At 54.0% G+C, this 15456-nt stretch overlaps 1 protein-coding gene across 1 annotated transcript in view; it reads left to right on the top strand.

The window, feature by feature from the left end:
* Nucleotides 1–15451, top strand: part of CASTOR2 (cytosolic arginine sensor for mTORC1 subunit 2) — a 52627-nt gene extending 37176 nt beyond the window's left edge. Inside the window, exons 3-9 of the mRNA XM_011366958.2 lie at nucleotides 2520–2713; nucleotides 3402–3534; nucleotides 4068–4191; nucleotides 5193–5303; nucleotides 5714–5796; nucleotides 9438–9532; nucleotides 9614–15451. Of these exons, the coding sequence (XP_011365260.1) occupies nucleotides 2520–2713; nucleotides 3402–3534; nucleotides 4068–4191; nucleotides 5193–5303; nucleotides 5714–5796; nucleotides 9438–9532; nucleotides 9614–9679 (806 nt within the window). The 3' untranslated portion in view covers nucleotides 9680–15451. The remainder of the gene's footprint in view (nucleotides 1–2519; nucleotides 2714–3401; nucleotides 3535–4067; nucleotides 4192–5192; nucleotides 5304–5713; nucleotides 5797–9437; nucleotides 9533–9613) is intronic.
* Nucleotides 15452–15456: the final 5 nt, after the last annotated feature.

Here is a 15456-nt window from a genome sequence, read left to right as displayed (position 1 = left end):
GTGGCCTCATCCCAAACACAGGATCACCTCCCTCCCTCTCAATTCAGTAAGCCACACTCAGGGTGTACAAGGTGTATAAGTGGACCCACGCCGTTCAAACCTGTGTTGTTCAAGGGTCATCTGTACCTTACAGTGAAACTGCACATTTTTTAAACTCTGGGTACATTTTACCCAACTGCCACCAGCAGCATAATAACAGAAAGGCTCTGGCATTTGATGAGCATTCAGATGGACACCAGGCACTCCGCTAAGCACTTGATGGGGATTATCTCATTTAAATCTCCAGGCGTCTTCTGGAGTAGATACTGATTTCATCATTCCACATTTGAAAACTGAAAAGCCAAGGGACAGTGACTTTGCTCAAGGTCACACAGCCAAGATTAAACCCTCCTGCCCTACCCCAGGACTCTCGACCCTGTTGCAGGCAGGGTAGGAAGAACTGAGAAACATAGGCTCTGTGCAGAGGGCGCAGCCACGTAGCACAGGGAACCACAGGTCCTATGGCCAGAACAAGGGACTCTTTGGGAGGTAGGAGGCTCCACCCAGCAACAGAGTTGCCTGACTTTGTGGCCGGAGGGTGGCGAGACACTTACCTCCTCTATCAGGGAGCGTCCTCGGTTCCAAGGGTATTTTTTAGGGTCTTGGACAATGAGCAGTGACAGAGATAATTCATTTCATTCTTGGAATCGGTCCACTTTTCCTATAGGGAAGGGCCAGTTTGCTGCTTCCCGGTGGCTCATCCCCATGGCCTCAGAGCAGCACCTTGAGCACCCCAAGACTTGGCCTAGGGTGAGGTTGGGGCCTAGACAGCCCTTCCTCTTCCCCGGAATGCTGGGGAAGTGTTTAGGGTCTGTGGGACTGGAAGCAGTGAACGCCATGGTCTCCAGCTGCTTTTTCCAGCCGCTCTGACAAAGCTTACCCTGCTGGAAGCCTCAGGGGGTAACCATTGGTCTGGAGCTGACCACCCTCTCATTCCAGGCCTGCCACTTAGAACCTCAAGGGCTTCTATCCAGGGCTGAGAGCCAGGAGCGGAATTATTAAAATTTCAGAGCTGAGCTGGAACTCCGGTTCAGGAGAACATTTTTGTGCTGGTGGTCCTGGGGTCGTGAAATCTCTTCTGACACCCTGATAACACATAGAGAGGCCAGACACGGCCCCCTGAGACCCAGGGCCATTTAAAACCTTTTGTCCTGCTCTTTCTTCCAAACCTTTTCCCTTTTCTGGGAAGCCATCTGCCTCTCCAGCCAGCCTGGCCGAGGACTGGCCCTTCTCAGCCAGCAGGACCAATGGCTGTGGTTACCGTGGTGATGGAAGCTGGGCAGGTGGGAGCCTGGTGGAGTCTCACTCAGTTTCTCCTCAGGTACCATCTTGCCTGAGGCCAGTACAGCCTTCCCTGGGGCATTATCATCATCACAACCCCCTCAGCTCACCGTGCCCCTCTTCTTCTTAGCCCTGCCCTTCCTGGGGACCTGGCTCTTCTTCCCATTAGGTGCCCAGGACACAGCATGAAGCTGTCAGACCTGGGCTTGAATCTTGGCACTGTTATTCCCTAAGTGATCTCAGGCAAATCACTGCCTTCCCAGAGCTCTGGTTTGTGGTGTCTACAGTGGGAATAACAGTCCCACTGTGAGGTGGATTTGAGCAGGTGCCTGTGATGCATACAGAGTCCTGTATGCAGCCTGTGCTTGGCTCTGTGGCTGTGTGTTCGTGGAAACACCTGTATACCCACATCCCATGCACAGGCTACCCTGGGGGCTCTCTGCAGGACAGGGTGGACAGGATGGTCTGAACATTTGGGATCCAGGCCTTCATGAGCTAGTCAGGGAGACTTAGCGATTACTGCTGCTCTGAACCTCCTCTACCTTGTCCCTGCTGGTGACAACCCCCAGGAACCCTGGGCTCTGAGGAGGGACTTTGATGATAATCACAGCCCACCAGAATATGGCATCCTCGAAAGCCTTCCTAGAACAATGTGTTCTTCCAGAGAAGCCTAACATGCAGGTCTGATTAAACAAGGAGGAAATCTAGGGCCACTATCCTGTCTTCTCCTGGCCTCTTCTCCACCCCTAGCCTCCTGGGAAGTTCCTAGGAATCTAGTTTGAAAGCCACAGGACCCGTTCTACCAGTGTGAGGTGGTGATGGTAGTACCTGGTACCCAGAAGGGTAGTGAGGACTAAAAATAACAGAATTGTTACTGACTGTTAAGCACTTACTATTTCATGGCTGAGGAAACTGAGGCCCAACACAGTTAAAGCACATGTCCCCATGGTTCTCACCCTGCTGAGCCTCCTGGCACATCCAAAGTCCTCTAAGGGCCTTCCAGGTTCTATCTTCCCAGCATAGGGCCTTTGAGGCCAATCCTATCTTCCTCTGACTGATGAGGGCACTTAGGACCAGAGGATGGGGCTGGCCAAGGTCACATAGCTAGTCCCAAGTCTCAGTCCCTTCTCTGTGGCCTGTCCTGCCCTGGGGACCTGAGGCCTGTCAGTCACAGCCCTGCCTTCTGTTTTCCCCTCCAGAGCTTCCCTCCTCGGAGCACCTGAGCGTGGCAGACGCTACCTGGCTGGCCCTCAATGTGGTGTCAGGTGGTGGCAGCTTCTCCAGCTCCCAGCCTATCGGCGTGACCAAAATTGCCAAGTCGGTCATTGCTCCACTGGCTGACCAGAACATCTCCGTGTTCATGCTGTCCACCTACCAGACAGACTTCATCTTGGTAACTATATCTTTGTGCCCCAGGGCCTTGGGCAACATGGATACCCCTACAGATGTGGTCTGCAAAGTTCTGCGGCCCCCATTTTCTGATCAGATCAAAGAGAGATCAGGGGTACCTCAAGGTCATCAGTCAAATGTCAGCATGGCCTAGGCTGGACTCCAGGTCTCTATTCCCACCCCACCCATCACCTGCCTTTTGTGTCGGACCTGGAGGCCAGGAAGTGAGGGCTGGGGAACCCGTGTGGGTAGGGTACCCTCACAGCTGGACACCTTGCTCCCGACTCCCCACCCCTCCCCTGGGGTGACAAGTGTGTCTGGTCGCAGGACGAGTGGCAGTTCCTGGCCACCATGTCATTCATTCTCTTCTCCCATGGGGCGTGGCCACCCTCAAGAACATGGGCCGGGGGAGGGGCATGGACAGGTCTGGGCACAGCACTCAAGAGGGTAGACTGGGTGACGGACTTACACCTCCTGTCTCTCAGTGTGGTGTCTTCTCTCTCCATCATCCCTGCTGCCCGGGAGACGTGTGTCCCTGGTCCTAGGCTCCCATCTCCCACCGGGACGGCGGGAGGCAAGGACAGGGGAAGCTGGTTCTTGGGACAGAATCTCAGAGTAAAGGAGGCAGTGCCCCCAAGCCCACTCCTTCCAAGGACCACAGGTCACTCATATCCTCGACTCCCTGTCTCCAGGTACGTGAACGGGATCTGCCCTTTGTCACCCACACCTTGTCATCAGAGTTCACCATCCTACGGGTCGTCAATGGTGAGACGGTGGCAGCCGAGAACCTTGGCATCACCAATGGTTTCGTGAAGCCCAAGATGGGTGAGTGGCAGGTCGGGGGGTTCTGTTCAGGGAGACCTCAAGAAGTTACCACGTCCTGCCCAGAGCAGCCCATTCTCAGAGCATCAGTTGAGTGCCAGGCATAACACAGTGCAGCAGTCCTGGTCAGACCCTGTTCTCGAGGTCTAGCAAGGGTGATGGACCTGGACACAGCCAGAGATGGCCAGAGGCCACTTCTCACCTGGCCCAGGGTGTCAGGGCAGACCTCTCAAAGGCAGTTTCTCAAACTGATGCTTGGAACACAAGTAGGAGCTAAGCCAGGTGGCAAAGGTTGGGAAGGGCATTCCAAGCAGATGGCACAGCATGAGCGAAGGCCCAGGCCCAGGACCTGAGAGTGAACTTGGAGTATCAAGAGAGCTATAGGTGGAGGCTGGAGAAACGACAGGAGCAAGGTCTCACAGGGCCTGCAGCAGGGCCTCAGCTGACGGACCTCACCCCTCTTCCTGGGCCTCCTCCTAGCCCACAGTGCTCCTCTTCTCCTGGCCTCAGCATCCTTTGTCTTTGTGCTCTCACAGTCCAGAGGCCTGTCATCCACCCACTGTCTAGCCCGAGCAACAGGTTCTGTGTCACCAGCCTGGACCCCGACACGCTGCCTGCCGTTGCCACACTCCTCATGGACGTCATGTTCTACTCTAATGGGTAAGGCCCCCTTGGGTGTGAGGGGCTGCAGGGTGGGCGGAGATGAGACATGGCTGTGCCGAGGATCCCCGGGCTTATTTAGGAGACAGGCATGCCTGGAGCTGTTCTGAGGGGGATGACACAGCCGTGCCCTGGAAACCAGCCTTTTTCTCATTTGCCCCAAGAATACTTGCCAGTGGCGCTTGAGGCTGCAGCGTTTACCCCAAGATAACTCATGGATTACAGTATATCTATAGTCTTTAGAAACAAATGACATCATTCTATTTATAGCATTCTGTTTTTAGTAGTTTGATCGCTGAAAATGTCAATAATCCTAGGAAATGCAGCATTCCTACACGTGGTGTTAAATGAACGCTAGCAGCAAGCTGCTCAGGAGAAGGGCTGGTCTGGGGTGGTGGGGGACATGGCTCTATCCAAGAGCCCCATTCTGAGAAGGGAAACATTCTTCCTCTAGAACCTTAAAACTTGGCGAAGCCCAGGCACACATGTAGACATCAAAAATACCCCCACTGAGCTCTAAGGGCAAGCTGGGAACTCAGGTTTTTTAATTCTGTTGATGACAGGCTTTGCAATTTTCTTCAGAGCAGATTTTAAGTTTAGTCCAGCACCAGGTTGGATGGAGCCACAGTCCGGTGAGCTGTCAGTGATCACAGACTGTGCTCTGAGATGTGAGTCAACACAGGGACAGAGAAACCCTGCCTGCGAAGGAGCAAATGTAGCCTGACCTGGGGGCCAACTGGGTCTCCAGCACTAATAAGAGCTGTGCTCGCCTCCATGAATGCCATGGAGTCATCTACATCTCCAGATGAGATCAAGGCAGAGACAGTGGCTCAGGGTTACCCAGCAAGGCAGCATAGGGACCAGGACTTGGCCCTGCTCTCCCAGGCCAGCGCTCTTCCCAGCACCTCATGCTGAGGCCAGTGGGCAAGGCAAGCAAGCCAGATAGGGGTCGGGGTGCAGCGGGGCCCCCATTCCACCTCTCACTAGCACCCCACCCCCAGGGTGAAGGACCCAATGGCTGCCAGCGACGACTGTGGCCACATCCGCTTCTTCTCCTTCTCCCTCATCGAGGGCTACATCTCCCTGGTGATGGATGTGCAGACCCAGCAGAGGTGAGCCGGGCCCGAGGGTAGGGATCGACCTAGGATGAGCCAGGCTTCGTGATGGGCACATCACCCACTTTGTCCCTAATAGGTCTTTACCACAGCCCTTCACTGCACGTGAGCTGGCCCCATTTCACAGATAACAGGCAGCTCAGAGACAAAGGCCCTGGGTCATCCGAGTACCCTTTGTCCCTCAGCCCCTTCTCTGGAGCTGGGGAGTGACATCCTGACCAGCCTTAGCAAAGTGGGTAGTTATTGCACAGAATGGGCCGAGGGCTCAGGAGTGGTCCTTGGGGCCCCTGAGCTCAGGCCCATGTCTGTCAGGCGGAGCTCAGGCAGCAGGGAAGGTTCCGTGGGCTGCTGGCCAGGGCACACCATTAACGTCAGCCTCCGGGGTTTTTCTCTTGCTCCTTTTTAAGGTTTCCTAGTAATTTGTTGTTCACGAGCGCATCTGGAGAGCTCTGGAAGATGGTGCGGATTGGAGGACAGCCCCTGGGATTTGGTGAGCCCCGTGGGGTTCAACACTGGGGGTGAAGGGGCTCGCATTGCCCAGTGCCTCCAAACACCAGGGCACTCAGGTCTACCAGAGCCATTGTATGTCTGTACCCTGTGGTACAGGTGGGGAAACTGAGGCTTGGGGAGCATGAGGTCCCTACTGCCTGAGGTCCCTGACCAGTGAGTGACAAGAGGTACAGGCCTCCAGAAAACAGCAGGAGCAGCTTCAACCAAAGTGCTCTTATTTTGACCCCACTAGAAAATTAATGCCTGCTTAGTATTAGAACATTGGGGACGTAATAAAGATTGAAGTGGGCAGGGATCACTCCTTGCTCCACTGCTCACAGGTATTGACTACTATCATTTTTAATGTTCCCTTCCCATAAATAAATGTACTGCTGAACATCTCACAGTAAGTCTCAGACTCCCGGCACTTTACTTTTTCTGTCCCAGGAAGAAGCACTTCCTCCTCCAGAGCCACAGTGACCTAATCCCACAGGAGGACATTCACAGTAATTCCCTAAGACTCAGTCTAGTGTCAGTTTCCACAATTGCCCCAATAGTGTCTTTGGTAGACAGTTTTTCATAAGCACTTTCCTAGAGGCCGCAGGCCTCAGACTCGTTGGTTAGAAGGACTACCCAGCACTGATCCTGCCAGCACTGGGTGGAGGCTGCTGGTCCCACTGTGAGCGACTGAGGAGAGCTGCCTAGGAGCGGAGCTCTGTCTTGATTAGAAATGATTTTCTTAGGCTAGACAATTAGACCCAAGGGCTTGAACCCAGAAGAGGTTCTTGATAAATCACAGGGCAATTGTTTCCAGGGAGTACCCTCGGCAATCCCCAGTGGGATCAGTGAACCCTGACTTTCCATAGACAGCACACAGAATGTTCTGGATAAAGCTCAGACTATTCCATGGGCCATTGGATCAGCCCTGAGGGTTCTGCTCCTGGGACAGGCCAGGGAGGGGGTGGGACATTTTGACCTGGGGCGAGGGGTCAGTGAGGGAGCCAGGTTCTGCCACCTACCTGCACTTTTATCTGGACAAGTTCACAAATGGATGGTAACTAGCAGGGCCAGACAGTACCCCGTAACTCTGCCCACATCAAGGCCAAAGCCAGAGCCATCTTGGGTGCAGGACCATGGGCTACTTTCTCAAGAGGTAGGAAATGTACATGGAAGGTTCCTGATCTGACCTTGGGCCCAGCCTGTCTCTCAGGACCTCCTTCTCCATGAACTCCAGCTTTTCTTCGGCCCACATTTGCTGCCTAGTGCAGCAAATGGGGTTGTGGGGTCGTGGGGTCGTGGGGTCGTGGGGTTGTGAAGATAAGTAGCCTGGAGGAACTCATCAGTGAAGGAGGCTGGAAGAAACCAGTATAACCTTGGGCAGGTTGCTTAATCTCTGAGCCTCAGTTTTCTCATCTGTAAAATAAGGATTATGAAAGATGGCCTTAAGATTGCTCTGAGCACTCCATGAGATATCAGTTATACTGAGTGCTCAGCAAGCAGCAGTTGCTGTCACTGTCAAAGCAGGTGGCTTAGAGAAGGTTCAGGAAGGGAAGGCTTTGGAGCTGACTAGTGGATAGTCGCTGGACTGACAGGGAGGAGAGAGTAGTGTGAGCAGAGGGAGGCGTGACATAGTTTCTCCACAGCACCCAGATGGCTCCAGCCAGCTGGGCCCTGGGTGCAGAGTCCAAAGGTAGGGTGGGTGGGAGAAGAACCTTGCTAGGTAGAGAACCAGGGTCCTAATGCCAGACCAAGGGGTCTGCCACCACTTCTTCCTGAAGGTAGAGGGACCAGCAGAGCTTTGGCAAGTGAGGGTAGGAGCTAGGGGTCACCAGGAGGAGACACAGCAAGAGGCCGGAAGACGCATATATCTCCTTATCTTTTTATCCCCAGTTTTAGTTCTAAGTTGATCAAAATACACTCAGTATAATAATATTACCAAAAAAGTCCAAACGATAGGTAAGTAAAGGTGGGATAATAGATGAAATTCAAATGGTCTCTTTTGGCAAATGTCTGCACGTTGCTATAGAGCAGTTTTATCCGTGTCTCATTGCCTTGTGGACAGTGATGGGGAAAGGAATGTGAGCTGAGCAGGCAACAGCTGGATCTGCATTCTGGGATGCTGAGCGTTTTAGAGCCATGCTTATAGCTAAAAAGAGTCCTGCAAGAAAAATAACTTATAATCTGAAAGATTCTAGAAAGATTAAACATTTCATATGTGTTTAACCATGGTTTGGAGTAATATATATTTTACATCATAACCCAGCAGACACATACACAAACAACTTGAACAGTTTCACGAAACTGCTCACTCTAACCATGTGCTGTGCTGTTTGACCTTTCCTTTTCCATTGTGTCATTTCATAAGACACTGGTCACCAGCCTTCTAAATGATGTCACAGATGGGTCATACCTGCAGTTTGAAAGGCTCCATTCTAGACCCTAATGCCCTCCCCTCTTCCTTTTATAGGAATAGTTGTGTCTATAGCTAAAGGTATCTCAGGACAAAACTGGTCATCACCACGTAGCCTCACAGATGGCCACCTGCAGTGCGGGCACAAGGCCTGCCCAGCCTCCAGAGGAGCCTGCTGGTTCAGCCAAAAGCCTCAGCAGGTCAAGGGGAAAGCAGGAGCTCGAGAGACCAACAGCGTCACTGCTCGAGTCCCCGAATAGGCTGGTAAAAGGACCAGGGCCAGGGAGTAGAGGGGAAGAAGGGGTCAGTGATGATGGACGTGGAGCCCAGGTTAATTCCCAGGCTCCAGCCTCAGAATTCCATGGGGGCTGCTGACCAGATCTCGACGCTTCCTCTGCCCCTCTTACCCCGCCCCCCAAGCCAGGGACAGTGTTGGGAAAATGCATCATCACCAGTATCAGAATAGTAGCTTTGAGGAAAACAGCACAGGGGATTGTATTAGTGAAAGAGTGGTCCTCAGATGCTGGAAGTCTTCCTGTAGGAAGAAGCCTCGAGTGGTGCCTTCAAATCGGGGAGGAAGCTGGGGCTGAAGCTAAGACTAGCCCTAGGGCAACCCAAGGCTTCCTTGTCAGCTAAGGTTTAGGGTAGGCTAGGAAGCACCACAGACCTCTGCTTCAGAGGCTAGAGGGAGAAGGAGGTCATGTCCCAGCCCCAACCAAATACTTGACACTGCCTTTAGTACAGGCTGGGGCCATTACCCAGTGGGGACTCTGATGAGGAAACTGAGGCTCAGAGAGAGGAAGTGACTTGGCTATAGTCACCTGCTAGAAAAGAGTCAATAACAGAAAAGAGGGCCTGAACCCATGTCCTCCATTGCCCACGCTGGCCCCAGCTCTGTCTTAGAGAATTTGAAAGATGGCAGGGAAGATGAATCGGGACTACAGAGCATGTAAACAGGCAGAGGGTAACCAGAGTTAGAACTGGATGGAGCCCTAGGCATGGAAAGCCCCTTGCTGGCCGAGGAGATCAGAGAAGGCTCTTGGATGGAGGGACCTTTGCACTAAGCCCTCAGGGGGAAGGGTGGGAAATCTCTGGATAGATTGTGGGTTCAGGACAGGCATTGTGGGCAGAGGAGGGGAAAGGCTTAGAAGCAAGGAGGGCTGGGGTATACTGGCCAGCACCCCAGTGATGATACCACATGGAGGCTGAGTACAGTCCCCTGCTCTCCCCAGATGAGTGTGGCATTGTGGCCCAGATCTCCGAGCCCTTGGCTGCTGCAGACATCCCTGCCTACTACATCAGTACTTTCAAGTTTGACCACGCACTGGTGAGTGTCCAGCACTGGCCCCGGGGCAGGGAGGCTGGGTTCCAGGGACTCATGTGTTTTGCCACCTCCTGCCCTTTGCAGGTACCAGAAGAAAACATCAATGGGGTCATCAGCGCCCTGAAAGTCAGCCAAGCAGAGAAGCATTAGAAGGGCCTCTTCCACTCCTCCCCATCTGCCCCCCGGCCCCCACCCGAAGATTCTTGCAGTATTTCTCAACAGACTGGAAAATTGGCTCCAGAGCCCCCAAAGAAGAGGCCTAGGAGACACCCCTAGTTGCTGACTCTATCAGGCCTAGCGCTCAAGCCAAGGCCTCCCCATACCCTCATGCCTTTCCGGAGCCCGTAGACCCTCTAGAGAACCTCCTACCCCCACCCCCGCAACCCCTGCTCCAGAAAATGACGTCTGAGGCCCAGGGAGCTTGTGAGCTGACCCACCTCCTCACCCAGCCTCGCCCATAGCTGGGGGCAGATACTGAAGGAAGCTGGTGCCTCCTACAAGACACTGGGGTACCAATTTGCATGTCATCGTGGGGGCGGACTGAGTGGGCCGAGTTCATGGATCCTGGGAAGGCCCCCACGAGGGCGTGAAGCTGGATACTGTAGTTGCTGGTCTCTGGTTCCATCAGCTCAGGGCTGGTTCCCGGAGTGGAGGCCATTGGGCAGCCCATAGGCATATGCTGGTGAGGCTCCAATGGGGCATAGGTGGGGCCCTAAGCCACCCAGAACCTCGCCTGCCAACCATAGGGCCTGTGCCCCAACTCCCAGCAAGACTGCCAAGGGACCCTGTCCAGACCCTCCCCACCACAAGCACTCCTGGGGGTGGGGAGGGGGCGGTTCCCAGGAAACCCACCAGCCTGGGGCACGAGCTCCTATCCCCTCTGCTTTCTCTGGACCCTACTCAGGCAGGTGGAGCCTCGGTTTCCCCCAAGTGGGGGCATCTCCAGCATTCTTGGCCTGGGGTTTCTTTGGTCACCCCCGCCTCTCCAACAGTTGACTAGACCAGCACAGGGCTCCCCCGTCATCCTGCCCCCTCCTTTGCCCCACTTTGGGGGACATGAAAGGCCTCTGCCCCCAACTCACCTGCCCACCCACCCCTCAGTTCAGGGACAATGACATTCATGAGTACTTGACCTGGGAGGCAGCTTATCTGAGCCTTAATAGAGAAAACCGTACCTTGTTTTAGTTTCTTATTTAATGTATTTGTGCTCAGCTGCAATTGGCAGCAGTTTCAGGAGACAGGGCCTACTGAATTCTGTCAGGGGGCCCAGAGGCCCAGGGTTACTTGGCTGGTGCCCTGTGGCTCCAGGGACAAGGGAAGAGCTTTGGCCCTCTCTTTGAGCAGGACGCTGGGAGCAGAGATCTATTAGAAGATATGGGCCCCTGGGCCACCGTAGACAGGGCTGACCAGCCAGGCCCCACTGATGGGTACCCAGGCAGCCTTGGTTCTATCTGAGCATCAGAGGGGTCTTGAGGGTCACAGGGAGGTAGCCAGCCAGGCTGAGGTGGCTTGTCCCCCTAGAGGCTACCTAGGGAGAATGGGGTAAGCCCCCGTGCCTCCTCTCCAGCTCGGAATGCTTTCTGAGTGTGCAGGACCCGCAGGGCCTGCTGTGGCCCATGCCCTCCCGGTGCTCTCTGCAGCAGCTGACTCGTGCCGTCCCTGTGAAGCTCAGAGCAGAAGAGATGTTTTCTTGATCGGGTGAAGGGCTTGAATGAACCCCCCACCCCCACATCTGAGCTGTGTGGGACCCTTTGCGCCCTGGAAGCCCCCAGATACAGGAGATGTGCATCTGGATCCGTGCAGATGCTCAAGGCCCAAGCACTGATTAGCAACTCACTTTTTTTTTTTTTTTTAAGTTAATTCATTTTGCACAAAACTCCAAAACAACCAAAACGTGTAACTTGTTCACTGGTTCTAAAATGGGAGTGGCCAAGTGGGCATGGCATCTTTTCAAGCCCTGAGTCCTCTTTCTGCCCTTGGAAGGCCTTGATTTTTTGTGGTGCACCTCTCCAGACCTCTTCCTGTCGGTTCCCCCTAATATGTCACTTTGCTTTTCCTCCCTGTCGAGCAAGCGTGTTGGCTCTGTGACCCCAGAAATGCGTGCTCCCCAGGCCCCTAGGGCATATCTATTGTACACACGTATAAATACCTGTGTTTTATGTTGATATAGATATATACTGTAAATAGCATATATACTTGAGCAATATATATGTTAATATATACTGTGTGGGCACACACGTGTGTGTGCGCAGTACGTGGACACAGACCCCATTGTGTGTGCACGTGTGTGTGGGCCTGAAGGTCTCCACCTGCTGTGTTTGCCGTGCACACGGGCACGTTTGAGCCACCGTATATTTTTAATTCAAGTATATAGGCAATACGATTTTGAGAGAAGCCGGCCGGCTGCCTCATCCCTGACTTGAGGGAAGGGAAAAACAAAACCAGCAGCCCAGGAGCTGAGCTCCAGTCAGGGGGTGTCAAGGGTCCCTCCCTCTCCTCCCCAGTCTCTCTTGAAAGCTGGATTCAGCCCCTTCCCACACCCCTGTTTCCACAGACGAGATCCCTGACACCCTGGTCGTATTTTAGGTGGTGGCAGAGCAAAGGGAGGAGGAGTTAGAACCTCTTGCTTTTGAACAGAACGCCCCCACCCCAGTTGCTCTGCCCAAAGACCTGGGCCAGCAGGGCAGTCACCTCCAGCTCCACATTTAGGTCTACTCTTCACCTGGCTATTTTTACACTTGACTGCTTACCTGATTTTTTTTTTTTTTTTTTTTTTTTTTTTTGCCTGCAAGCTTAGAAACCTCAGGTTCTTTGCCCAGGTCTCCTGGTGGCTGCCCCATCTAACTGACAAAAGGCATGTGTATGCCCTCAGTGTTGTGCCCAGGTAGAAGTTGGGACAGGGGCTCAGCTCTCATCTCCAGCTGCCACCCAGGAAACGCCTCCCTGCATTTTCCCAGTCCCTGTCCTCCTGCTGTGTGAAGAGGCCCACAGAGGCGGGCACATTCCTCAGCCACTGTGAGTGCCTGGGTAGCAGAGTCGGTCATTTGATCTCCACAGCAATTTGGAGGCAAGAGTGAGTGGTCTTCCCAGTGGCCAGCTGCCCTCTGCCATCTGCAGGTTTTCTGGGTGTGGGGTCTCCAGACCACAGGCCCCACTTGGAAGGAGCACATGCTCAGTGGGGCCAACATGGCTGAGACCCATCAGAGAAGTGGCTTGAGGACTCTGACCTGTCAGGGCTGAGGATTTCTTAGCTCTGCCTCCTGGGGATGAAAACTGGGTTTGGGGGCAAGACTTCTGAGAGGCAGGGTGAGCAGGCAGGCCCTGTGTCTTTGCCTCTGTGCCACTCCTTGGGAATAAAAGTTCAAACCATCTTAACGCCAGCTTCACCCCTTGTCCACCCCACCCCCGTACACTACAGAGTGGGGAGAGTGAGGGAGGGCATGCTGCGAACCCCCTTCTCCCTCCCCCAAGTGTAAAACCTGCCTCTTGGTTCCATCCTCAACATGGACTTCCCTGGTTCCCAGGAAACCCCATTCCCCCTCAGCCCCTAGTCCTGTCAGCAAAGATGGGCATTGCCAGCTTTGTACCTCCCTCTCCCCAGGGGTCTCCAGAGCCCCGAGAGAGGTGCTGCCCATGCCACTGCCCTCAGCCCAGGGCACACGACCAAGCTGGAGAGGTATGCAGACCTCCCCTCCCCAAGATTCGGGGGTTGAGAGCCCCTGAGCACCAGCATTCTCCCCCTCCCACCACCTCCAGGCCTAGTGGGCAGGGAGGGAGCCAGGTGACCCAGAGCTGCCCAGGTGGCTTCCCCCATCAGACAGTATGGCCTCAGGAACCAGTGTGGTCTGAAGATGCATGGTCTGGTGGGGCTTGTCTCTGAGATGACAGAATGCCATGGAGGTCTGAGACCAAGGCTCTGAGGAGCTAGAGAGGGCCAGGGCCCCGTTTAAAGCCAAGGGCACCATTTGCCTGATAATCAAAGATGAACCTGCCCACCCACCACCAGGTCCTCCTGGCTGGCATTTCACGAGCAGACCTTTTAGGAGCCCCACAACCACCCTGGGCCACCTTTCTGAGCCTCTGGATCTAGATGTGGGGACAAGTAGGGCCCTTCCCAACCCCCAGCTAAGAGAGGGGACCTTGGGGAGCTCTCAGGTGACAGCAAAGCACTCCAGCCCTGTTACTGAGAAATTATTGATGCCACCTCCTGAGTGAACTCTGGGTGGAGGTTAGGGAGAAAACACCCCCAATATATCTGTGCCCACCATAAGTCAGGGCTAGGGAGCAGCCAGTCACTGCTGTCACGGCCACCGAGAAATGGAGCTGACAGTTGGCCTGAGAAAAGCTTAGGGGAGGAGGATGGAGTCTCAGGCAGTGGAAAGACTGGCTTTTCAGGATTCCTAGCTACTGTGCTAAAGAAGGGGCTAGGCGTGCAGCAGGCAATAACCCTGCATTCAAAGAGGCTGCCTGGGAGGGGAGCCAACCAAGGTGGTGGGGACGATGGTCACTCAGTGGAGGAAAGACTTGGAAAGAGTGGCCAAGGGTTTTGAGGAGAGTTGAGCCCTGATGTAGCTGGATACCTTTCTTACCATCTCAGAGCCCATTCCAGCATTTTTCTTTCATTTTCAAATTAAAGGAAGCAAAAAGGACAAGCTACTTGCCTCTCATACTCTGCGTAGACTGTGAGAGAAAGTCGCAGGGTGTGCTTTGGCCTTCAACTTTGATATTCTGGCACTCCTATGAAGCCTGTTCTCCTGGGAAGGTAAAGGACAGGAGCTGTTGGCTGAGGCAGCCTGCTGTCTTTGAGGCTGATGGCACCAAGAGTGGCCTGGAGTAGAGGCAGTAGCCTGCAGCCTGGCTCATGGTACCTGTGGACTGCCTGGTGGTAAGGGAGTTTGTGACTCGGTTCAAGGGGAGGGGAGGCTGTGAGTTGGAAGTGCAGGGCGGCCCCTGCCCTGGGAGTCAGCACAGCGTTCTGTGCACACGGATATAAGAGCACATGTGTGCAGAGTCCAAATCTGAGCTAAGAGACTGGCTCATTCAGTGTTTTGAGGCCTCAGTAGCATTCGCACCCGGAAGCTACATGTGGGGGCGGCAGGCCCTGAATGAAGCCTTTGGCTCTAAGATAGGGATTGGGGCCACCCCAAGGGACTGCCCCGGCCCACTTGACTTTGTTAAAACTGCTCTGTGGTGGGGGCAGAGGTGTCCTTGGCAGCGGTTCTGTCCACACAACCAGCCTGGAGGACTAGAACTGCCGAGCCAACTTCAGAAACAGCTGGTCCTCAAGTCATTGAGGGATAAGCTCTGGGTGCCGGTGCCCCTCACTAGTGAGGCTCCTCCAGGAAGAGCATCCAGCAAAGTCGGAGACCAGGGCTCTGGGGAGGGGAAGATGAAAAACAGGCCAAATTCAGGTCCCAAGACAGAGGCCAAGCTTGATACGTATTCTGTCCACTGCCTCAGTTTACCTTTTCAGGAAATGGTCCAGGAAGAACTGAGCAGGGTTGGCTCCAAAACTGGGGTGGGGGACTCCTAACAAAATCCCAAGCCCTCTTGCTCTATGCCAAAATCATTTCCGTTATCTTGAGATGGGGGTGAGTGGATGTCGGGTATACAGTGGGGCTCCGAAGGACTTCTGCCCTGTCCAGGGCCTCATCTTGGGGAGTCTGGCCCTTACCTGGCATGCCCCAGGTTACCAGCAGAAGCAGTGGCACCTACACCTGTCCCAGGGTCTGGGTGAGGGGCAGAACTGGGCAGCCCTGTACCTGGGCTCCTCATGCTTACTTTCTTTGTTGAAGAAACAAACACAAAACCTTCGAGATTCATGTACTGTATGATGGAGAGAAAAAAATACTTAATGTTCCCCAAAAAAGACAGTATATTTTGTACTTTGTAAAGTGTTAATTAAAATGGAGAAAAAAAATGTCGTC

The sequence above is a fragment of the Pteropus vampyrus genome, unplaced genomic scaffold (assembly GCF_000151845.1).
Source record: "Pteropus vampyrus isolate Shadow unplaced genomic scaffold, Pvam_2.0 Scaffold128, whole genome shotgun sequence".
Lineage (NCBI taxonomy): Eukaryota > Metazoa > Chordata > Mammalia > Chiroptera > Pteropodidae > Pteropus > Pteropus vampyrus.
This window is presented reverse-complemented; position numbering and strand designations above follow the sequence as displayed.